Here is a 25,490-nt window from a genome sequence, read left to right as displayed (position 1 = left end):
ATCAGACTTGAAAAAAATGACAGAAAAAGAATTAAATCGGGCTTCATACAAAAAAACACCACTCTCACCTCCCATCAGACATGGGAGTTCATGAAGAACAGGAACATTCAGGTACTCTAAATTAGTTCTACTAACTTTACCAAGTGCCTAAATGTATAACTGTGACTCACCTCTCCGAATATTTATGTCCAAAGGAGATCCAATCTTTTTCTATTAAAACCTTAACGAGAAAAAGTAAAATCCATTTTGTAACCACAATTCTTTTTTTGTTTAGAATGGATTAAATCCTATTATCTTAAAAACAGCATTTACACTTTTCACTTATGGTGGCAAACAAAATGAAATTTTTTAAATTACAGGCAAAAGACAGCAAGAACCTGGGTTAGAGGCTGGCTTAACAAGGAGTGAAAATGATACATAAAAAGAAATACAGTAGGTCTTGTGACTTAAATTTACTTCAGTTGCATTTATTACATTTTAAGTGAAAAGTGCATGTTATAAAACACTATTGCATTTACATTTTTTGTATGTACGATGATATATGCACAGAAAAAAGGTTAGGAAAATGAAAATCAGAAGGTTACCAGTGGTTACTGGGTGGCAAACTGGGGTGGATGTTTAAACCTTTTGGCTTACTTGTACGTTACTTCTGTAATACTTTAAAAAAAAAAAAAGGATGGTAAAGAAACCAATGAAAAGTTTATATCCAAATTCAAATGTTGATATGCGACCTCCTGAGTGCACTCTTTTCTGTTACAACTCTACTGAAATAATAGGTTTCTAATTATTTTCGGTCTCATCTAAACAACATTATCTTCTTAGTATTTACTATACTTTCTAATTTCATTATATAATCACCAAGTACATTCTTTTCAATGTCAAAATTGCCACTTTTAGCTCCTCTGACTTTGTCTTAAATCTCTCCAGAAGGCCATGGCACGTGTGGGTAAAGAAGATTCTGGAGTCACAGTGCACGGGCTCAAATCCCAGCTTCCCCACTTCCACACCCGGCAACCTTGGGCACGTGGTCTGGGCTGTAGCCTCGGTCTCTACCGTGGGACCTTTGCCATCCTGCCACACACCCACATCTGGAAACTCAACTCAACACCGTTCTCACGCAACTCACTCCGTCGCTTCTCTCAGCACAGTCCATCCTGGCAACCGAGCGCAGAGCCTGGAAGCAATCCGAGAAGAGGCGTCTTCTCCCCCACCCACACCCAGTCCGCGAACAACGCTTACTCCGCTGTCTCGCCCTCCCTGGAGGGGCCCGTCGCCCACTCCTCCATCCGCGGGGCACTGCCTTAGTTCTGGCCCTCTTTTCTCTCCTAAGTCATCCTATCGGCTTCTATGCGGGTCTCCTAGCCTCCATTCCCACCGCTCTGCATTCCAGACACCATCTTTTTAAAAAGATGATCTCTGAGCATGTTCCCGTTTCCCGCGTTTAAAGCCTGTTGCTGGGTTTCCCTGGTGGCGCAGTGGTTGAGAGTCCGCCTGCCGATGTAGGGGACACGGGTTCGTGCCCCGGTCCGGAAAGATCCCACATGCCGCGGAGCGGCTGGGCCCATGAGCCATGGCCGCTGAGCCTGCGCGTCCGGAGCCTGTGCTTCGCAACGAGAGAGGCCACAGCAGTGAGAGGCCCGAGTACCGCAAAAAAAAAAAAAAAAAGCCTGTTGCTGGCTCTCACCCCCCAGCAGGGGGACGTCCAGTTGCCTGCCAGACTCCTCCTCCTCGGGCCCTAGCTCACCCCGTTCTTCTATGCCAGCCTCACCCCTCACACAGCCTGCACCCTACCTACCCATCACCCGCCGGCTGCAGTCACCTGCAGGAGCCACGCTTTAGTCCTCACCGTTCCTCTAGCCTGCGAGGCTCCCACACGGCTGCCGGTCACTTACTGCACGCTTTCATCTGGACGCCCGGCAGACAGTGAAAGCCAAACAGGGCCAAGGAAACACCCCTATCTCACACGCCCAAGGCAAGCGGAACCTTACTTTATTAGAAGCCCTTGCATTTGACCTGTCCCAGATGCAACATGCTGGCACCACGAAAACAATGGTTCTGAAAGGGGTCTGGCTGTGTTAAACCTTCCCCTGCTTTAAGACAGCACTGTGCTTCATAATTCTAAACTAATAAAAACTGCCTACCAGCTCTTCATTTATTTTACCTGCCCTGAGTTAAGACAAATTGTGAAAACAGGAGTTAATCTGACCATGCTCGTGCATTAAAAAGCACACAAAACCCAGGAGCCAGGGCTTCGGCGCCACAAAGCAGGGAATCTGCTCAACTAGAAATCGCACCTTCAGGTTTAAAACATGCTCCCTAAAGTGTAGTTACAACTAACAAGTGAAGGTGCATTAAATAGAAAGTTTCCTCTAGAATATAATTTATAAGTACTCTTATCTATGTCTTGTCTTACTACAATATTTACATTTGTTAGATAAAAATGAAGGAGAAATACTGAATATTTCTATTGCAACATTTTATGGGGGAAAAAAACCTTTTAATCTAAAACTTCTTGTCAAAGAGATGGCACAAGTGGAAATTAATCTAACTCAGAGTTTCTCAACCTCAGCAGTACTGACATTTTGGGCCAGGTAATCTTCTGTTGTAGGGACTGTGCTGTGAATTATAGGTTATTAGCAGCTGGCCTCCACCAGCTGGATCCCAGGTACACCCTTTCCTTTAGTTGTAACAATCAAGATGACTCCTGGAGGGGGACAAAATCACTCCTATTTGAGACCAGTGGTCTGGCCAAACAAGTCCTTACCATGAATCCTCTGATTGTCCTGTAGTAGGGATCCAATAAGAGAGAGCCCAGGGAACAGACCTGGGAAGTCCTGTCCCAGCCATCAGAGCAATGTACCAACACACTCGCATTTTCAACCATTATTGCCTGAAAAGAAAGACCACACACTTCGATTCCAGCAAAATCCATTTTAGGTAAATCAGTAAGTGCTATTTACTCAAAAACCAAAGTAGCAGGTATTGCATTATAAAGAAGAACTAGGATTGCAATGATTATGTTGTCACAGCATAATCTCCAAGGAACTGGACAAAACACAAAGCGAACAAACAAAAAGCACAGACAAAAATGCCGTTTCAATGTGTTGGGGAATTTCTTTTGAAGTTCCTATATTAAGTGCTACATGATATTTTCAAGGTTCATATTAAAGTGAACCTCATTAAAGAGGTAAAACATAATAAAAGTTATCTGGCAGGAAAGGATACCAGCACCCAACAGAATAAATCCATTCCTTCCCAACCAGTGAAACCCCAGATCAAACATGAGTGAAGAAGGGTTACTTTGGCTAAGAAGATTGCAGCGTCCATAACGGCTTTGATATGGCGCAGCCATCCTGCATTCTCCAGACCCGAGTAGAAATCACTGACGGAAAGCCCTTTGGTACCGTTGACTGCAAGGGGAAAGACATTTCAGTTAGAAAGGAGCTTGAGTGCCCACTTCTATTCAAGAGACCCCTGGGGAGCGAGGTGGGGAAGAAGAGAAGAGGACAAAACAAACAGGCAAGACTCTTTATACATGAACACATGCTATTAAAAGCTCAATAATGGAGTTTTAGGTACATTTTTCTGTCATTCCTCGTGTTTAAAAAAAAAAAATTGCTCCAATACCCTTTTTAAAAAAATTTTCAACACAAATGTGTAACTAAAAATAGTCTGAGGGGCTTCCCTGGTGGCCAGTGGTTGAGAGTCCGCCTGCTGATGCAGGGAACATGGGTTCGTGCCCGGGTCCGGGAAGATCCCACATGCCGCGGAGCGGCTGGGCCCGTGAGTCATGGCTGCTGAGCCTGTGCGTCCGGAGCCTGTGCTCCGCAACGGGAGAGGCCACAGCAGTGAGAGGCCCACATACCGCAAAAAAAAAAAAAAAAGTCTGAGATTCCAGTTTTTTAAGTTCCACACCAAAACTGGAAAGATAGCTTAATATTTAAATGGAACACTGTCATAAATTAATCTTCACTGTACTGACTAATCAAGAATATCTAACAATAGCAATCTTTTGTAAAACCAGTAGAATTATACTGTCTAATAAATATAGTAGCCACTACTGAAATACAGCTATTAAACACTTGAAATGTGGGTAGTCCACAGTAAGTATAAGAGACACACTAGCCAATTTCTAGGACTTAAAGGAAAAGAAGCAAAATATATCATTACTAATTTTTTATACTGATTACATGTTAGCATGTTTTTAATATATTAGGTTAAGTATATTATTAAAATTAATTTCAACTGGTTTTTACTCTTCTGAACGTGACTACTAGAAAATTTTTAATTATATAATTTTAAATTTTATAATGTGACTAGCATTACACTTCTGTGGGACAAAGCTGCCTAGAAGGTAAGCAATAATCGTACCTTCCAATAATTTCTGAAGGCTGGACCGCATGACATGAATATTTTCAATTCCAACAAACTGAAATCTAATATTAGAATAGTTGTCTTCATTTTCATAACCTTTTCCAGCTGCTCTGTTGGCCATTGCATTCAGCTAAAATTTTAAATTTTAGAAATTTAGAGACAAATTGCTTTTATCTTTTAGTTTACCAAAATATCATGAAAACACTAAATAAACCACAATTTAGCTAGCAGAGTTTAAAGGAACGCATCAAAACTGAATATACTACCATTTTTTAATAAGTGAAAAGTGTCATATATATTATTCATAGTACAGAAGGATCCTATAAAGTAACAAAATGATTGCTATATAAGAATCAGATAAGAAGTTCCCCACATATAATTCATGAAACTAATTCACATATGTATTTAGTCAGTCTTCCATATGTTTGTAATATTTTAAGATTTAAAAAAAGAAAGAAACGTCTCCTGTCCAAACCCTGTATGATTCAGTGTTGAGCAGAGCTGGGGAGTTTTTACAGAATGAACTTAGAAGATTCACTTCAGAACAAGCCTGGAGCACTTAATCATTCAGAAAGCCACAGGGACCCTGAAAAATCACATCTGAAACATGCACTAGATTGGTCCAGGTCCTCCATATTCAGGGTTACTGGAAGACCACACCCTACACGACACAGCATATGATGAGCTAGCCTGATACATCTCCAAGAACTGGGTCAAAAATAGCCCAGTTTCTAGGGAGAGAAGACTGCCTATAGGCCCACGGTCTTTGGCTATTAGATCAAATGCTATCAGAGGTTAAGATTTGGCATGTTTAATTCTTTCAGACTAGGATTTCATATGGTACGTCATGATAATTTGCTAAATAGTCTTACAAACTTGGATGAAACAGAACCTAAGTTGGAAGAAAAAGTTGCTTTTCATGCAGTGGATTGGGGCCCAGGTTGGCAAGAAGTATAGTTAAATTGTGTCTACTGACCCACTGGTCATTCAGCACCTGTGATGGCTAAGGCACGAGTTAGGTGTTTAAATGCTTCCACATTATTACCACTTGAGTTTAACTAGTAAAACGAACCAATCCAAGAAAGATCTATTTTCTGTGTAGGAGTCAATTATATAAGTAAGAGATATGAGGGCCTGAGAAACAAATCACCCTCAGACCTCATGTTCAGAAAGTCTTACGTTACAATCATCTTTTTATATCTAGTATTACCTAAAAATAGTTCTAAGCAATTAACCCACCCAGATTATACAAGGAAGTAAACTAAAATTTTTCTTACAAGAGGTATCACCAACACCCTTGAATTCTAAGAAAGTCTTTTTTTAAAACAAAACAATATCAAATTATCAATTTTTAATACTTGTTAATTTATGCAAATTAATCTTATCTTCTGTTTTCTCCATTATCTTTTGTGAAATTGCATAATGATGAGAATTACTTCTAAAACAACTACCATTCCTTTCAACAAAGCTGCCTAAAATTGTGTTCTATATCGCTCACTCGCTTTTTCCCATCGCTTTCTCTTATTTTCTCATCATTCCAGATTTTTGAAGAAATTCTCACTATAATTCTGCCAATGTCCTTTTGTGTAGCCCACCAGCTCTGCATGCGATGCTATAATAAAAATTAAAAGCAATGTTAGCTATTACCATTGAGGATTTTAATTACTTTAGTTTCAGTATCTTACATGAATTGGTTGTTTAACTGTGTTTACAAAAAGAAAAAGGGATTCTAACATTTGTTCCAATGATAAAAATTTATCCTGACATTATAGATACCTAACAGAACAACTATTTACTGTTCACTATTTATAATTCCCTAGTTCAATATTTCCTAAGTTAGCTCACTATCTATTTTCCTTATTTTCCTGAATATTCCAAATTACAGTCCATTATTTTAACAGCGTTTTGCCAATTAAAAATTCCACCAAAAAAAGTAATAAGAATTTCTAATTTTCACAACACATACTTTTCAGTATTTCTTCACAATAACATTAGGCTTACATATCACCTAGAGGTCCCAATATAAAATTCAGGTTTCCTAAATTTGTATATATATCAGAAGACGTAAGAAATCACCACCTGGGTTCTTGGGAAATTGGTACCCTAAGTTGGTATCCTTTAAAAGATTGATTTCCTTAGTATCATTAGCCTCGGTTAATTTACAACTAGGATTCAGATATGTTAAATATGGACGAAGTGATCAGTTCCCACTAACTGAATTAGCAGAGACAAGTGAACTGCCAGACCATACTAGACTTAAGACACATACTCTGGGCCTGGTGTCCATGACATACATGTAGCGGTTGGCTGGGTTGGCTTTGCTGATGGCCTGAAGCAAGTGTTCATCCTCCAGGCACCGGGCACTGAATCCTGACAGTGGCTGACTACATCGACAAATGGCAGCCTAGTTTTAAAAAGAGAGGAAATAGATTATCCAAAGATGTCTAAAACACACCTCAGAGACATGCTTAAAGGAAAAAAACCCACAGTTAAAATCAAATGTGCATGCAATCTATTTAAAAGTCAGGGAACTAAGATCCCACATGCCTCACAGCACAGCCAAAAAAACGAAAACAGAAAGCAAAACAAAATCAAAAAACAACAAAAAATCCTATAGCAAAAATAAAGGAGCCGGGAGATGGACTGGAGATAAGGTTGAGGGAATCTTCTAGAATGAGATAAAGAGGAGAGAATTTAGAGGGTATTAGCTTCCTAGCACAGAAAGTTTATGCTAGGAAGCCCACCTGTCCACATACACACACAAAAGTACAAAGAAAATTAACACAAGAGAGGAAGTTACCAAAGAAATAGAGGGGCAATTTCCCAAAACTGAGTCCTGAGTTTCCACATAGAATTTAAAACAACATGCCAAAGCCTGAAATCATTGTGAAATTTCAGGACACTGGGGGAAAAGAAAATTCTAAAACCTTCTCAAGGAAAAAAATCAGGCCACAAAAGACTGGGAGTCAGAACTGGCATCCATCCCTCAAGGTACCAGCTGTGAGGACAGGAAAATGATTCGCCCTCTCTGAACCACAGCTTCCCCATTTGAAAGGTACAGGGAATAATACCCAGAGACTACTTTATAAAGTTATATGAGGATCCCATGCGTATAAGGCACTAAATATGCAGTACCTCCTGGCCTTCTGTGGAGACCACAAAGGCAAATTGTACTGGGACGGGCAAGCCCGATTACAGAATCTCAGTGAAAAGACTCCTCCACCTATTCATACAGCAAAAATCCTTCTGATCTGAAGAGCTGACTATTAAAATGGGAGCCTGAAACACCCTTGGCTCTCTCTCCCTTTTCTCAATAGTTGGCTTTTCAGAACTATCTGGTTTCCCCCAAAACAAGCAGGATCAAAAGAGAAGCACAGGAAAGGAAGGAGAATCTATCTGTTCACAAATCCTGTTATTTTCAAGTCACTACTAGAAGGAAGGAAGGAAAGGATGAGAGGGAGGGGAGGAAGATGACAAGTATGAAAGTTTCTGTGTTTCAGATAATTTTGTTTTAAAATTTCAAAAATGTAATCAAGGGAAAAGCCAGCATTTCTCTACCGGCAACACTGTAACAATGACCTCTAAATGTAAAAATGAGTGTTCTTTTGGACACAATCTGAAGAGGGGTTACACTCCATTTGTAAAATCAAAAGACAGCTTCCTACCTCCTTATTTTGATGATAGTAGGAAAGAACTGGGAACCTTCCCTTGCTCCGGAACTTGGAACTACCAACAATGATTGGTTTGCTTGCTATTCGGGGAACATAAAGTTCTCTGGGATAAGTTTCACAAATCTGTAAAAAATCAAATAAAATATAACCATTCTACTCATAGTTCAAAAACCAAGAGGTTAAAAATCACCTTTAAAAACCACTAAAACTTATTAAATGCAAGAACAGTACTTGGCAGTACATAGACAAGTCACTGCTATGACGGTCTCTGACCCTCCCCTCCAGTATGTTTTCTGAGCCCCTCCAACAGGTGACAACGTTTTCTGAGCCCCTTACCTTGTAGTCGCGGTTGGCGTCGGACAGCTGCCAGTTGGAATTCGGCACGCCCATCCTCTTATACTCTTCAGCGAGGTCGACGAGCTGCCAACCTCGCAGCCTTTCTGAATCGTTTTGTTTGGGATTATAAGAGAATGCATAGAGATCTTCATATTTTGCTGTGGTATACAAAACACATGAATGTCAAAATGCAATTTATAGGACTTAACACACTACAAATGAAAGAAAATTTTCAGTTTTAGCCCTCCATTTAAAAAAAATCTTCAAAGAGACAGCTAACACCTGAACGCACTTGAACTTAATATTTTCTCAGTTCTTTGACGCAGATGACTATACCTAAAGGCACACATACTGATCTGAGATTCAAGTTACACCATCGGCAAAAGCTAGCAAACAGTACAGACTCATACATTAAATACTCTACTGCAATATTCCTTTTCTTAAAAGTAAAAATTTAAAGATACAAGTAGACCCTTCCCACCCACCACTTTTCCCAAATGAGATGTGAAGTGGAAGCCCAGCGCTTTAATGGAAAGCTAGAGGTGGCACACAGAACCTGAGATCGCATACACCCCAACAGGACAGCGTGGACCAAAATCGTCAAAGGCTGCTCAGAGCTCCAGAGAGCACCCGCTTCTGAACAAGGCCAAGCTCCAAAGTCACAGAACCATCCCCGCTGTAAGGGCTGCCCTGGGGACAGTGGGACCAACAGCACAGGCTTCCAGGGTTAGGAGAGCAGAGTGTGCGTGGACCTGCTCCCAGACCACTGCGACCCAGGTGTTCAGCACAAAGGAACATTCAGGAACCGGTGCGCTTTGCCTCCAGAGAGAGCTGTGGAGTCCAGCACGTCGGCGTAGGGGCGTAAGATCTCAGGGGCGTAAGCAGTGATGCAACTCCTCTCTAGGGCCATGTCGCCCTCACTGCCACCTCTGCTATAGCAGGGGTCACCCTCTCTTCCCTCTGCTCACCCCCTCAGGCTCCACTCCCTCAGATTAAATGTACTAGTCCCACTGCTACCAGAGGAGCCTGACCGTCCTTAACTTCTCGTTCAGGAATCAATTTCCAAGTCATTGCTCTCAGTTGTGGGATACCATTTAAAAAAAAAAAAAAAAAAGCTGTGCCACTGGTTTTATCAACTTTAAAGACATCCATGTAAATCTATGGTTTTTCAAGTCTGTACTACTATAAATGTTTCGCTCTTTCCTTCTTATTATCCCTTCTTTCCTCCTTATTACCCCTTCTTCTTACAATTCAGATCAGAAGTTTCTCATTATTTCTAGGCCAAACTTTTTGGAACAGAGTGCACAAGACCTTGACTTAAGAGTACTTAAAGTACAAAATAACAATAATGAGATATTTTAAAAGTATCTTAGATAATCCACCTCATTTGATCAAGTAAGCTTTGGCCCTGAAGAACAGTACCTTGTTTTGACAGCTGTAGCAAAGAGTTGTAAATATCGTGGCAGTCTCTTTCTCTGGGAACAATGAAATGCACAGTCCGGAAGTTCTTGCACTGGATCACGAGAGGGCATCCAGAAGTCGTGAGAGCTAGTTTCTCCACCAAGGCAATATGGTGGTGCAGTATCTACAGCATGAGAAAACGCTTGACCGTCATTATAAACAAGCACTAAGTATCTTACTCACTTCCCAGAGTGCGTAAATGTTAGAAACGCCCTCTTCAAATAAAGTCTCAGAGGTTATACGCTACACACTCAAACTTAAACTTTTAAATGACCAAATGCCCAAGCTGGAAACACACCCTGATACTTCCCCATCGCTGCACATGTTCCACACACCATCAGACCCCAAGAACGGCATCTCCTAAATACCTCTGCACCATCTCCTTCTCTCCATCTCCACTGTCACGGCCCTAGTTGCAATGTCCCCACTGTTTCCCACCTGAATTACTGTAAAGAGCCTCCCGAATGCTCTCTCCACACCTACTCTTGACCCTCTCTAAGCCATTTTCTACAAGGCAGAGGAGTGACCATTAAAAAACAATTAAATAGTTATCATATGATCCAGCAATCCCACTCTTAGGCATATGCCCAGAAAAGATGAAACCACTAATTCAAAAAGGTAACACACACCCCAATGTTCACCGCAGCGCTATTTACAATAGCCAGGTCATGGAAGCAACCTAAATGCCCACTGACAGATGAGTGGACAAAGAAGATGTGGTACATATATACAGTGGAATATTACCCAGCCATAAAAAGAATGAAGTAATGCCATTTGCAGCAACATGGACAGACCTAGAGATTATCATACTAAGTGAAGTAAGTCACAAAGAGAAAGACAAATATATCACATATCACTTATATGTAGAATCTAAAATATGATACAAATCAACATTTCTACAAAACAGAAACAGACTCACAGACATAGAGAACAGACCTGTGGTTGCCAAGGGGGAGGGGGAGGGGGAAGGGGAGGGAAGGAGTGGGAGTTTGGGGTTAGCAGATGCAAACTATTATATACAGGATGGATAAACAACAAGGTCCTACTGCATGGCACAGTGAACTATATTCAATATCCTTTGATAAACCATAATGGAAAAGAATATGAAAAAGAATATATATGTGTGTAACTGAGTCACTTTGCTGTACAGCAGAAATACAACATAGTAAATCAATAATACTCGAGGCTAGGGAAGTGGGAAATAACATGACTAGATGGCTCTTTTTTAATTGCTTTTCTAAAATTTTATTTATAAAAATAAAATAAAAAGCAATAAAAAAAAGCCACCTAGGGGTGGGATAGGGAGGATGGGAGGGAGACGCAAGAGGGGGGAGATATGGGGATATATGTATACATATAGCTGATTCACTTTGTTATACAGCAGAAACTAACACACCACTGTAAAGCGATTATACTCCAATAAAGATGTTCAAAAAAATAAAATAAAAGTAAATAAATAAACAATAAAAAAGCCACCTAGTCATGTTATTTCCTGCCTCCCTAGCCTCATTTCAGGTCCCTTGCCACATCCCTAAGTTCTGGTGACAACAGCCTTCTTTTGCCTCTTCCAATGCACCAAGCTCCTTTACACAGCACTGCGGTAATCCTACCTCTTCACCCAGGAACTTCTAGTGTTATTTCTGGCCTTTGCTTAAAATTCATCACCAAGAAAGAATGCCACTCCACAATGACATCACTGTCTTATTAAAATAGGAGGGTAGGTGTGAACACGTGACTTTGAAAATTTTTTGGTTGAGACAGATAGCCAACGATTACAATTTTTTGTGCATATTCAAAATAAAACATGAGCTAGACCATGTCCAATAATATAATTACAGTAAACAGCACAGCAGAGGTCTTCCTTACCCAGGTTTCTTTCTGATGAGAGTCTATAAACAGCAGATGTGTGGCCGTGAGATACAGGGTTCCTGTTAACGACTTGTTGCTCGTACTGAATCGGTCGAGCAATTTCACTTGCTCAACCTGAAAAAGAGAAAGGTGTTATTTCTCATTTCAAAAGTCATATAAATTCTTTTCCTGTTATCCCAGCATTTAAATGTACATTTTCAAAATGTTTTCTCCTTCTGTTCAAAAACATAAGTTTATTTAAGATTGAAAGTTAAATTGCACATATCTTGGGGAACATATAAACCACCAACAATATAAGTATTACTAATATTTACAGTGACAAATATAACCAATAGAGAAGAACTCTGTAAAAAAGGTAACATAAATATGGAAGGGAATGGGCTTCCCTGGTGGCGCAGTGGTTAAGAATCCGCCTGCCAATGCAGGGGACACAGGTTCAAGCTCTGGTCTGGGAAGATCCCACATGCCGCGGAGCAACTAAGCTCGTGCGCTACAACTACTGAGCCTGTGCTCTAGAGCCCTCAAGCCACAACTACTGAGCCCGCACGCGTAGAGCCCGTGCTCTGCAACAAGAGAAGCCACCGTAATGAGAAGCCCGAGCACCACAACGAAGAGTAGCCCCCCCTCACCACAACTAGAGAAAGCCCGCGTGCAGCAACGAAGGCCCAACACAGCCAAAAATAAAATAAATAAATGAATTTATTAAAAAAAGAAATATGGAAGGGAACAGCAAGGATATGGTATAAATAAGCATAAACGTTTTTTGTATCCAAGAATCAGTATCTTTTACTTAAAGCTGGCAAGTCAAGAAATAAATAAGGTTATTATCTAGAGTTAGGAAACTAAAATACCAGAAAAAAATCAGTCAGGAAACAGTTAATAGGTTGCAACCTACAACTTACTCTGCTCACCTCTGCACCCAGGATACTGTTCTGTGTCCAGCTCTGTGCTTTTACTCACCCAGTCCTCCCTGCCAACAGTCTCTCCTGCTCAGCTAAGTGAGAGGCATTCTTCAGGGCCCACTGATGTCCTGTCTCTTAACAGGAAGGCTTCTCAGTTAATTAATTAATTACTAATGTCAGCTTTGTATTTCTTCCTGGCTCTGGACTCCCTTGCATAGATTATGTTGCATGTTGCTCCCTCGCCCTCTACAGCTGAGGCAGTGAAGTACATAGTACATCTTTATTGATAGTACATAGACAGACAGACACACACACACACACGGGTGCCACTGGAGAGAGGGGTTAGAGTTGGCCAAGAATGTGCAGGAGGCCACTGTTTTGAAACGACAGTATTTATTACTATTCATTCTTATGGGGGGGGGAGTAAAATAACCATTACCAACTTAAAAACATTAATCCACAGCTATAGCAGCAGGTTGTAGACAGTTCTTTAAATTGTGTGTTTTCAAAACCACATAGCTAACCATTATCTCATTAATTCTATGCCTTTACCTCATATATATTTTCTTTTCTCTTACTAAAACTGAAGAAAAAAATGCTCCCATTATGAAATTATGATTTCCAAAATAATCAATAACTATCATTTAAAAGGCTAATCAGGGACTGCCCTGGTGGCACAGTGGTTAAAGAATCCACTTGCCAAGGCAGGGGACACGGGTTCGATCCCTGGTCCGGGAAGATCCCACATGCTGCAGAGCAACTGAGCCCGTGCACCACAACTACCGAGCTTGCGCTCTAGAGCCCGCGAGCCACAACTACTGAGCCCGTGTGCCACAACTACTGAAGCCTGCGCACCTAGATCCCGTGCTCCGCAACAAGAGAAGCCACCGCAATGAGAAGCCAGCGCACCGCAATGCAGAGTAGCCCCCGCTCACCGCAACTAGAGAAAGCCTACACGCAGCAATGAAGGCCCAATGCAGCTAAAAATAAATAATAAATAAATTTAAAAGAAAGAAAAATAAAAAAATAAAAGGCTAATCAGCTCCTCCTCCAAGATATTCAATGCCATAGTTTTTTTTTTACTTATAACAGTACCCATTCAAATAAGTTAAAATTTAAATGTAAAATTAAAATATCTGGTTTTGATACAAAACTTTATCTGCATGGGTACGGCAATGAATTGAGTTTTAACACCTTCCTCTGGAAACTTAGAGACATGATCTAACTTAATGTATTCTAGCTCCAGTCCAATAGCTGATTTGAGAGACAAAAACTGTCAGATCGTCACACACTGTCCTTTAAGACAACAGGAAAACGTCCTTCTTATAAACCTGAATGAAGACTGGAAATCAACATCTATTTCATTGCTCAGGACCATTTCTTCCTTAAATAAAAATCTAACTTTATTATACCGCATACTTCTCATCAAAACTTAAACACTGTTAAAACAATGGGATCAACTACTGTTGACTCGTTAACTGTATGAGGTTCGGCTGCAGGGAAAGTCCAGCCAACCAACAGCGACCCCAGAAATATATATCTCACCTGTCTTATTTCCTGCAGCAATTAAAACAAGGTGTTAATGGCTCTAGAGAAAAGAAAACTGATGAATATATACGGAAATAAATGTTATAAGGTATCAACTCTACTCAAGCAAACAATGTGTGCCAACATCACTCTGCAGCACTTCGGATACCCCCAGAGAAGAGACAAAAGTGTACTGACAAGTAGTTTACAAAGGCGGGCCGGCGGGGGGTGGCGGGCTGATTTTATTACCATTGAATTCAACAGTAAGTTTGTTTTTTACAAAAAAGTCCACATGAAGGGTTTAAATCTGTGGATTTTAAAAAGATCGTAAATATTTCTTGTTGTCCTCCAATCACAAGGCTTAAATAATAATTTCTCTACAAGGCACAAAACCGTGTACACACGATTCTCTACATGCAAGACAATCACACCCTCTTCATCTGGATCTTGACCCTCTCTTGCCCACCCCCTACTTGCTACTACTACTCTTCAGGGCGCCATTCTCTATAGGCAATCTCAACCACCGTCACTGTCGTAGTCTGTATGTTAACGACTCCCGAAACCGAATGTCCAGCTCTGATCTCTCCTGAGTTCACACTGTCTGCTGCACACACAACAACAAGAGTTCCTGACGTAGTACTGAGGTCTTAGCATATGCTCAGCACTACAATAAGTGTTTAAATGAACAGACGTGACTTTTTTTAATGTCACAACCCCCGTGCGGTAAGTACTATTACTATCCCCATGGAAACTGAGAGGTAGGTTAGGGAAATGTGCTATAGCGTCAGCTGGTGAGTGGCACAGCCCAGTCTTAACCCTACATCATAGGTCTGATTCCCGCCGCTCTATTCTGCTCTACTTGGACATCTCAAGGGGCATGTTAAGCATACTGAGAACGAAACGGATTTCCCCTGACCTCTCACAAATATGTTCCTACTGCTGTATTTCTGGCCTGAGTTAATGGTACTCCATCCTCATCCAGTCACCCACGCTAGAAACCTCTGATCCATCCTATGACTTCCTGACCCCTAACATTCAGTGAATCACAACGTCTACCAATTTTATGGCCTGAATATATATATATACATACACACACACACACACACACACACACACACACACACACATATATATATTTTTTGGCTGTGCCGTGCAGCATGAGGAATCTTAGTTCTTAGTTCCCCAACCAGGGATCGAGCCTCCACCCTGAGTGGAAGCGAGGAGTCCTAACCACTGGACCACCAGGGACGTCCCACGGCCTAAATATGTTTAAATTCTGCCCCATCCAACATTTTTCAAGTGTTCCCACATTATAATGGAAGTGTCTGTTCAAGGGTCCATCTCTCCCACCAAGGCTGTAACATGTCCCAGTCCCAGGACTGTCTCTTATTTGTGTCTGAATACCTAATGGCTAGCATAGCACCAGACACAGAAAATGTTTGTGGAACTAGGGTGAACTGCCACAGAGAAATTCCCCACGGGGAGAAACAGAAGGTGCCCGAAATTTACCAGTGGTCTCTCTTGCTTAAGTCATCAAGGCATTTATTAAATAGAGTTCTTTATAACATTATACTGTTCCTCACTTCTCTCTGCCACCTTTTCCCTACAAAGTAGGTGAACGGTAGACACCCATTCAGTAACTTATGAACAAATCTAAAGCAAGTATACAAATGACTAACAGAGTGTACAGTTACAGTTCAGTTCTTTTTTTTAAAATAAAAGTGTGGACTCTCAGCCCCCTACCCCACTCCTTATTTCTTCCTCTAGGGCTGTACAATATTCCATGCTTCTTTCTGGCTGGGTGTCTGTTGAGATTGGAAATTCAGGTTGATAATACTCTTCCTAACGCTTTAAGCCTATTTCTTGATTCCTCCTAATTTCTACATCCAAAATTTTCTGAAATTCCCTTGGTTAGAGCTTTAATTTGGGTTAAACATACAAGTTTCAAAGCCTAGCTGTTCATCTGAATCATCTCCGAAACTTTACAAAAGTACAAATCCCACCTCCCACCTCCCACCACAGAATCGTCTCAGGACACGGAGACCAAGAATCTGTATTTTTAAGAAACTCACCAGATTGTTCTTGTGCACCTGATACTCCTTATAGCGTCAACTCCAAATGAATCCCTCTTGCTCTTCACTCACATTAGGCTCTGTTCCTTCTCTATCTTTGCACTCTCTCCCCAAACATTTAAGGCTCCGGCTTGCCTCATCCTCCCACTTGTTAAAAGAGCTTCTTACAACTTCAGCCATTTAAAATATACCACTGCGTTCCGTGTGCATGCACACACCCCACACACATCTTTGAAGGGCCTGGGAAGAAGATGCACATAAATACAGAAAGAGAGTTTGCTAATTCGCCCAAAAATACACTGGCTATCAGCTGGAGGTCAATCTCTCTGGGTTTCATTTTCTTTATCTGTAGAATAAGGACAATAATCTCAACCTCAAGGGCTGCAGAAAGGCTGGATAACAAATGTCAGGTACTTTACCCCAAGTCTGCTTGACAGATAGTAAGCAATAAAGTGCTCAAATAGATGTTTAACAAATTACTATTGTTAGTAAGCTGATAAGCTAAGTCGAGCCCTGACAGTCCTCTGTATTAAACTACTGCCCAGTGAAGTGCAAACAGAGAAAGGAAGGAAGAGGGACATGGACTTCAAAAGCAAACGCACTATTCTAATGTGCTCTATGCGCAGAAAAATCTGTGCTTTCCTAATGTAAGTGTCAAAAGCAAAGATCAACAAAATTTTCTTGACCAATCCAGAGAAAACACAGAATTCTCAATACAGGAGGAAAAATGTAAAAGGGGAGACATAATATTTTACCTGATGAAAAAGAAACACCTGTAAAGGTAGAGAAGCTGCGGCAGGTAAAAGGACACGAGTGGAGGATTGTAGGCACGGCAGTCTGTGCTCAGATGGGGGTTTTAAGAAGATCTTTCCAATGGCAACATGGAGAGAACGCTGCGTTGGGAAGAGTCTGCTAGTGCAGCGGCCAGGCGAGAGGCTGCTGAAATAACCTAGGGGTGCCTGGGAGAGACGTGACACGGGCCTGGAGGATAAAGAGGAAGCCCCCCTGGGGGCAATAACTAACGGATGTGAGAAGTAAAGGAGGAGAAACAGGGGCTTCCTGAGATGTTAGCTTGTCACTGGCGGCCATTCGCTAGGACAGAGGATCAAAGGGAATGTAAGTGTGAGGGAAAGAGAGTCTATCTCAACTATAATAATCTGAGGATTATTCGTAACCTTAGTAAATGGAGGATTATACTCAAATCAAGGCCATATAACAGAAAATCATTACATTTCTCCTTCCATATGGCAACCTCTATACGGATGTGACAGATAATAAATCTGAAATTATTCAAAAACATTTATTTACTACTTAAAGGTCTGGAGAATATAAAAGATGTTCTGAGAAAACACAGATTATTCTGTTCTTGGCTGAAAATCCTAAGATAAATATTAAAAACACAGAAATCGGATCTTTTTCTTTGCTAAAGCCATCAGCATACAAATTTCCAACCACAGACTTAGCCAGTTTCTCAACACCAACTGCTGCTTATTTCCCCCCTTCACCGAGGAACTGAAAGTACCTTACAGATGTCGCTACAGATTCTTCCCAGTGTTTTCCTGGAAGTGTTCTCAGTCAGACATTTAGGCAGCACGTGTCTCTCTCCCCGCCCCCCCCCCCCCCCCCCCCGTCATCACTAGCCCTGAGGAAATGCCAGCACATCACTTTAAGGGCCATTTAGGGGAACTGTGGCCAACTCTGGGCCTGCAATAAAAGGTGGCCTAATGGTGTCTACGGCAAGTTCACATTTCAGCTGACTACAAAGCTGGACATGAAAAGCACAGGGAGTCACACATACACGGAATCACATTCTGAAAATGCAAGACACCCATCTGCCCCTAAGAGGGATAAGCGGGCCTCTGGGACAGAAGGGACCAATGGCCTCCCCCAAAGTTCTGTGACCACCAGCTGTATGTACCCCCTCTACAGCTACAGGCCGAGGCCAGTGAAGCAGGAAACGCCCTGTCAAGGCCTCTCTGGCTCCGCCTGGTCCCTCCTGACAGCCAGGCCTCCACCTGGGACTCCTGTAATCATCATTCCACACTCAGAGCACTGACACCGTGCCAGGAATTAGCTATCAGAAAGAAAGAGCACCAGGAGGGACAGGCTAGGAGTTCGGGATTAACACGTACACACTACTATATATAAAACAGATAGGCAACAAGGACCTACTGCATAGCACAGGGCACTGCACTCAACAATTTACCATAATCTCTAAGGGGGAGGACCTGAAAAAGAATATATATATATATCGTATACACATACGTGTAACTGAATCACTGTGCTGTACACCTGAAACTAAACGACGCTGTAAATCAGCCATACTCCAATTTAAATAAATAAATGAAAATAATAAAATTTTAAAAAAAGAAAGGGCGTCACGTTGCCTTTGTGAAGTGGAAGGCGAGCATCAAAAGGGCAGAGGCTTTTGACCTTTTTTCTGGCCACGTATTCCCCAGCACCGACGACACAGTCTGGCTGCATAACTCACCAAATGGAACAGACCAGAAACCCAGGGGCACTTTCCAGCCCCGGCCTACTCTGCTCTCCCGCAGCACTGGACGGGCTGCACTCAGGGGTCACCAGCTCTGGAAGGGCGTCCCTAACCACCTCTTTCCAGCTGTCCTCTCCCAGGCCCGGCCCAGCACGCTCCACAGGATTTTACCACCATCCACCGTGGTATATATCTGACTCATTACTTTGTTGATTGTTCTGTCTTCCCCAGCTAGAAAATGAGTTTTCAAAGGGCAGGGATTTTTGTGGTTGATTCAGCACCATTTCCTCAGTACCCAGAACAGTGCCTGGCCCTGGGAAAAGGAAGGAGCAAGAGGCGGGAGCAGGGGGGCAGGGGGAAGCAAAGAAGGAAACGAGAACCGGCAGGGCTGTGCCCGCCCACCTGGGACTCTCCTCTCCCCTCTGTCCCTAACACTCCTTCCCTGGCCCCTTGATGAGTATCCCCAGCGATCGGCCTTCACAGTCTTCTCCAGTCTCTGCATGCTCTCCCGGCATAAACGCACCCTCAATGGAAGATCTCAGTGATCCCCTAAACGCCCACCACTCCCGAGCCTACATCTCCGGGGTACACCTTCTCCCTGACCCCAGACCCTCGTGATCAGCCACCTGCTAGACACAGGGCTCGTCCATCCCTCCCTTCCCTGCCTGCTCACACCGACCCACCTCCCTCCTCTAATCTCCTGACCTGACGCAGGGGAGTGTGACAGCTAAGAGAACAGCACAGACCTGGATTCAAGTTCCCAGCTCCACCTCTTCCTCGGTGGAGCCAGCTGTTTGAGCCGGGACAGGCTAGTTCATTTGATCTCTGCAAAGAGTCACTTTTCCCAGCTGTATAAGGGGATAATACCAGTGGCAGTCAACGTAGCACTCTGCGTGGGGAGCACTCAGGTGCTCCTGAAAACGTGCTGGCTCTTATTTCAAAGACAAAATATCACCGGTCTCCTTGTTCTTGATCCATTCTTAGTTTTGCACACTCTCGCTCTCCATGACACGTAACATATATTTGTACACACACACATATGACCGATCTCACACTCCAACGACAAAAAGTGGGAGCAAGCCAGGAACAAACTGAGCATTACTGTTGAAATAACTCAATTTGAGTCCCAAAGGGGTCAGATTTTCATGGGACAGTCCATGCTTTAACCAGCTCTAGGAAGCAGTCTTTCATACGTGGATAGCTGAGGAAAACATCCTTCCATTCCATTCCGTAAAGTTCCACTCATATTAGAACAATACCATCGGCATCAACACATGATGTCAGCCAAAGCACCGGAGCCTGGCGGGGAAAGGAGGAAGACACACAGCTCCCATTGTTTCTTGGCAAGACTCTCTCCTATGGCAAAGTTTGAGCTCAAAGTGAGAGGCAGCAGCTACACTGCTGATACATATAGCCTGGAAATGCACTTTCAAAATTGCCAATTCAGACTTGACATCTTTATTGACGCTGTACAGTTGTAAACCAAATGTGACCAAAACACGATGATACATCTGTTCCTGAATTTTAGAACTATAAAGCCATTTAATTAGTAGTCAACTAAAATACTTTATCTGATGTATCTCTGGTTAGTAAGCAATAATTTTTAAAAGTGACTAAAAACAGTACAAAAAAACAACAGCATATAAATATGATTTACTTATGTCAAGAAGAGGTTTGGGGAAGGAAAAGCTCTTAGAATTATTATTAAGATTCCTGAATTAATATTAATACATTTGAACAAAACAAACTGAAAGCAGAGAGATGATGGAAAAGTCATTATGTAGACTATGGAGTTAGACAAACCTCTACCCCCCATGAGCTAAGTGGGCACTCAAGCCGATTTCCTCATCTGTAAATGGAGATAATGTCCCAACTGGCAGCGTCAAGAAATTAGTGATAATTCTGTACAAATTAACATATTTGTGAACTGTAAACACTGTGAAATCATACTGTAGAGTTGGCTATACTGACATACGGTTGCTCAATAAATGGCAATCATTACTTTTCAAATACAGTGGTCTGAACAACACAGAACAAGTCACTAGTTACACAGCACTACTTACAGTCAACTCTTGATCGTGACTAAACTACACAGAGTTCAAAACAGCTAAATAAACTGAAAGAAATTCGTTTCTAGTTTTCAAATGCAATTACTTTTGCAGCAAATTAACTGTCCAGGTGAAGGCTATGCATAATAGAAACAAAAAGTTGGCTATGTTCAAATCAATCTTTTAAGAATAAGTTATAATTTAGGAAAATATTATAGTCTACACAACAATTCTCAGAATGCATTGTGAGGGCCATGCCTGCCCTGCTCACTGCTGTGTGCCTGTACAGTGTCTGTAAAGTGCCTGACACATAACAGGTACCTAGTAAATATTTGTTTAATTGCAGTCTACATACAGCCACTTAAGAGAGCAGGAGTGGTCTAATGCTAGAAAAATAACCCAAAGTAATAAAGGAGCACAGTAGAAAATTAATCTTAATACGAAATTAGTCAGAAATCTTTTAGTCCTTAAAAAACATCATAAAAAGACCTTACTAAACCACCAGCATGGGCCCACTGTGAAAGGGTAAGACTAAATCAGAAAACTAAAGAGAAGTCCATCAACTGGTAGTTACAGAGGAACATCAGGCCAAATGAAAGTCACCAGAAAGAATCGTAAGGGAATAAGGGAGGGCTGCTATGACTATATTAATAAAAACAAAGATATATACTCATCATAAATTTCAGATGGAAAGACTTAAAATAAGCCAAGGGAGACTACAGATTTTCTAACATTCTGTTCCCTCTTACCAATCCCGAGGAATGGGATTTGTTCTGATTAAATTCAGCTCACTTTTACTGTTTTCCTATTACATGTTCTGCACTGTAGCAAGCACGATGAAAGGTGTAAAGATGGGGTTTAATTTGGCACAGAAGGAAGTCACGTGCATACAGCTCCTATCTGTGTGCAAAGATAGTACAAAGACATCTGGAACCTGGGAACCAGGACCAGACCCTGATCTGATGCCTACTCTAGTCCGCTGCACCTTCTACTAGTTCGGTTATTTACTTAATCACCCTTCTATCTTCAAACTTTAAGCGGCAGCAACTTGAATTCTAGAGTTACTTTACTTTTCTGCTCTTAAAGACACAAAGAGAAGCTTTTTAAATGGGGTTACTTTTTAGCATCTTTAATTTTATTAGATATAGTACATGCCATGTTAAAAGAAAAGTTTTAATATAAATCCATGTCCATCTTAAAAAAGTTTGTGAAACATCTGAATGACATAGATCTCACGTCTTCCCTGGAACAAATGAAGAAGACGGATGTCTGCTCTTTCCCTAAATGAGCTATAACTTGAGGATGGGCAGCAACTGACCGATGGTTTCCGCAAAACCCGGGGAGTCAAGGTTCACAGTGGTCCTCGTCCCGATTCTGTCAGGCTCCGCGCGGAGCTTAAAAACATGCTATTCAGTTCTGATCTCGACTTGTTTCCTGCCCTCTCAAAGCGGAAGCTGAACTTCAACGTTGTCGGTAAAGTAACTTGGCAATATTTTGAGGTCACTTCCATCCGTGTTCACAGTTGTACCAGAATCATAAGAATATGTTTGTTCTCAGAGTAAATGCACACAAAACTGAAAATCACACACAAAACTGAAGCACGGGATTTAATCAGCTCAGCTGGAGAGCATTTCCATCAGCCGTCCTCCGTAACTCGTCTGCCCAGCTGACTTGCCACTAAAGACACCCAAGTGTGAAACGGAGCCGGAAACCCCAAAACCCCAGGGAAGTGAGGTGGAGCCCAGCGCCGGTCCCAGCTCCCCCGACGCCTGCACCGAGCATCCGTGACCCGGGGCCGCAGGACCCGAGCAGGGAAGGTGCACCGACGCCCAGGTGTGTTTCGGGCTACCAGGCCGCAGCAGCCCCGACTCCGCCCGGGAAGCCGCAGCGCTGGGGGTCGGCCGCCAGCCCCACGGAACGGACCCCAGACCCTCCGCACCCAACTCCGGACCAGAACCCCGCCTCACGTCCGCCCAGGCCGCCCCGCGTCCCCGGCCCGTCCGCCGGCCAGCCGCGTCCCGCCGCCCACGCCAGTCAAACCGCCCAGCGGCGAGCGGCCCCACCGCTCGCCCACCTTGGTCGTACGGATGTGCTCCATCCCGAAGACGCGTCCGCCGGCGGCCGCACCACCTGCGCACCATAGAGCGGATATCCCGGGCCGCGGCGCCCCTGACCCGGCAGGCACCACCTCCAGCCGGCCGCGCCCACCGCGCACGCGCAGCTCGCTTGTCGTCTCCTGGAAACACTTCCGCAAACCGGGGCCGCTGAGAGGGCGCTGCGCGGTGGGCAGAGCGGCGGCGGCGCTGAGAGAGCGGCTACGGTATCGCCTGGGGCCGCCGTGAGAACACAGCGCCTCCTGTCGGTGGAGGCCTTCCAATCCCCGAGAGAGCGCGGTCCTCTCCTGGGAAACTGGCCAGCAATTCTCCCCCGTGGACAGGGTCGTGTGGACGTGCTGTGAGAAGAGAATTCGGTGGGTGAGGGCGAGACAGGGTGACACCAAATTTCAGTACTTCGTCTTTTGTCTGAGCTGCAGTTCTTCTCACAAGAATCTACTCTAAGGAAATAATCAGATGTATTTATTGTAGCCTTATTTGAATCCATCACAATCTCCAATATTATGGGATTGTTATGTAAAGTGTGGTATGTCCATACACTGTTGATATCAGCATACCTTAAAAATTATGTGAGTAGGGACTTCCCTGGTGGCGCACTGGTTAAGAATCCGCCTGCCAGTGCAGGGGACACGGGTTTGAGCCCTGGTGCGGGAAGATCCCACATGCCATGGAGCAACTAAGCCTGTGCGCCACAACTACTGAGCCCGCGAGCCACAACTACTGAGCCTGCGTGCCACAACTACTGCAGCCACGTGCCTAGAGCCTGTGCTCCGCAACAAGAGAAGCCACCACGGTGAGAAGCCCGTGCACCACAACGAAGAGCAACCCCCGCTCGCTGCAACTAGAGAAAGCCCACGCACAGCAACAAAGACCCAACACAGCCCAAAATTAATTAATTAATTATTTAAAAATTATGTGACTAAAAGTAAAAGCTGAATAAACTAAAAAATCAGCAACTTTATTTAGATCTATGAGAGAACTGAGGTCACAGGGCAAACCACTGACCCCCAAATTAGAGAGAGAGAGAGAGACAGACAGACAGGCAAGTACAGAGAACAACACCTTATGGGAGCAGAAACCCACCAGCAGCAACCTCCCTGGGAACCAGTGCCGGGCAGGTCGTTTCACCCAGCACATAGTGTCCGACTATCCAGGAGACAAGACATACTAAAAGGCAAAAACACAGTTTGAAGAGAAAGAGCAAGCCTCAAAACCAGACTCAGCTATGGCCTAGATGTTAAAATTATCAGACTGGGAATTTAAAACAATTAGGATTAATAGGCTAAGGGCTCTGATGGGTAAAGTAGACAGAACGCAAGAACACACAGGCAATGTGAGCAGAGAGATGGAGAGTCTAAGAAAGAACCAAGAAGAAATGCTACAGGTAAAAAGAACTACAACAGAAATGAAGAACGCCTTCGATAGGCTTATGAGTAGAACACATGTGACGCAGGAAAGAATCTCTGAGCTTGAGGATACCTCTATAGAAGCCTCCAAATCTGAAAAAGAGAAAGGAAAAAGACTGAAAAAAACAGAACAGAATGCGCGAGGATTGTGGGACAACTACAAAAGGTGTAACATACATGTAATGGGAATATCTAAAGGGGAGGAAAGAGAGAAAGGAACAGAAACAAATATTTGAAACAATAATGACTGGAAATTTCCCCCCAATTAATGTCATACACCAAACCCTCAGAGAACACCAAGCAGGATAAATGCCAGAAAAACTACAATCATTCTCGAACCATGGAAAATCAAAGATTACAAACAGAAATCCTGAAGAAGGCAGGGGCGGGAGAAACCCTTATCTATAGAGGAGCGAGGAAAAGAATCAGATCTGACTTCTCATCCGAAAGCGTGCAAGCAAGAAGAGAGGGGAGTGAAATAAAGGGTTAACAGAGAAGTCCACCAACCTAGAATTTCGTACCCTGTGAAATGCTTACATATAAGTGAAATTAATGACAACAGTGAAACAAGGGAGAAGCTAAGATTAGTTTATTAGAAAGTACTCACACTTCAAAAACAAGTTATGCTGTAGAGGAACAGTACATAACAAAAGTGTAGATGCTGAATTACTGAGTGAAAAATAAAGCGGCTATAGAATGGTAGGTTCAATGTGAGTGTGTTGGGTCATTTTTATTTATTTAAAACGAAATACTGGGGCTTCCCTGGTGGCACAGTGTTGAGAGTCCGCCTGCCAATGCAGGGGACGTGGGTTCGTGCCCCGGTCCGGGAAGATCCCACATGGCCCGTGAGCCATGGCCGCTGAGCCTGCGCGTCTGGAGCCTGTGCTCCGCAACGGTAGAGGCCACAACAGTGAGAGGCCCGTGTATCGCAAAAAAAAAAAAAAAAAAAAAAACCGAAATACTTACACTTCTAGATGGTTAGGATAACAGGTGAGTTTTGTAATCCCTCTGTTTCAGCCATGCTGAAGTGATTTCAACCTGGAGTGATCTTGCCCCCAGGGGACATTTGGGACATCTAGAGACATTTTTGGTTGTCACAACTAGGAGTGTGTGTCGGGCGGTGCTACTGGCATCCAGTGGGTAGAGGCTGGGTCTGCTGGGGAGCACCTTAAAATACACTAGACACACCCCGCACCCAACCACCCACCAAAGGATT

At 43.0% G+C, this 25,490-nt stretch overlaps 1 protein-coding gene across 12 annotated transcripts in view; it reads right to left on the bottom strand.

The window, feature by feature from the left end:
* The window catches only part of MTMR6 (myotubularin related protein 6), a 50,762-nt gene extending 27,789 nt beyond the window's left edge, over positions 1-22,973 (bottom strand). For 4 of the 12 annotated variants that reach the window (XM_030762463.2, XM_089899724.1, XM_089899723.1 and 1 more), the window contains exons 1-11: positions 22,829-22,971; positions 11,709-11,825; positions 9,804-9,966; positions 8,382-8,539; positions 8,040-8,168; positions 6,644-6,778; positions 5,873-5,986; positions 4,372-4,504; positions 3,301-3,410; positions 2,765-2,890; positions 171-220 (exon numbers count right to left, since the gene is read on the bottom strand). In XM_030762463.2, the coding sequence (XP_030618323.1) occupies positions 171-220; positions 2,765-2,890; positions 3,301-3,410; positions 4,372-4,504; positions 5,873-5,986; positions 6,644-6,778; positions 8,040-8,168; positions 8,382-8,539; positions 9,804-9,966; positions 11,709-11,825; positions 22,829-22,852 (1,259 nt within the window). In that variant the 5' untranslated portion in view covers positions 22,853-22,971. Of the gene's footprint in view, positions 1-170; positions 221-2,764; positions 2,891-3,300; positions 3,411-4,371; positions 4,505-5,872; positions 5,987-6,643; positions 6,779-8,039; positions 8,169-8,381; positions 8,540-9,803; positions 9,967-11,708; positions 11,826-22,828 lie in introns of all 12 variants that reach the window. The other 8 variants (XR_016388751.1, XM_089899721.1, XM_089899725.1 and 5 more) reach the window with 5 other exon arrangements.
* Between the last annotated feature and the right edge of the window lie 2,517 nt (positions 22,974-25,490).

The sequence above is a fragment of the Delphinapterus leucas genome, chromosome 18 (genome assembly GCF_059928025.1).
Source record: "Delphinapterus leucas isolate spDelLeu-1000000601 "Yukka" chromosome 18, BTC_Dleu_Yukka2, whole genome shotgun sequence".
NCBI lineage: Eukaryota > Metazoa > Chordata > Mammalia > Artiodactyla > Monodontidae > Delphinapterus > Delphinapterus leucas.
This window is presented reverse-complemented; position numbering and strand designations above follow the sequence as displayed.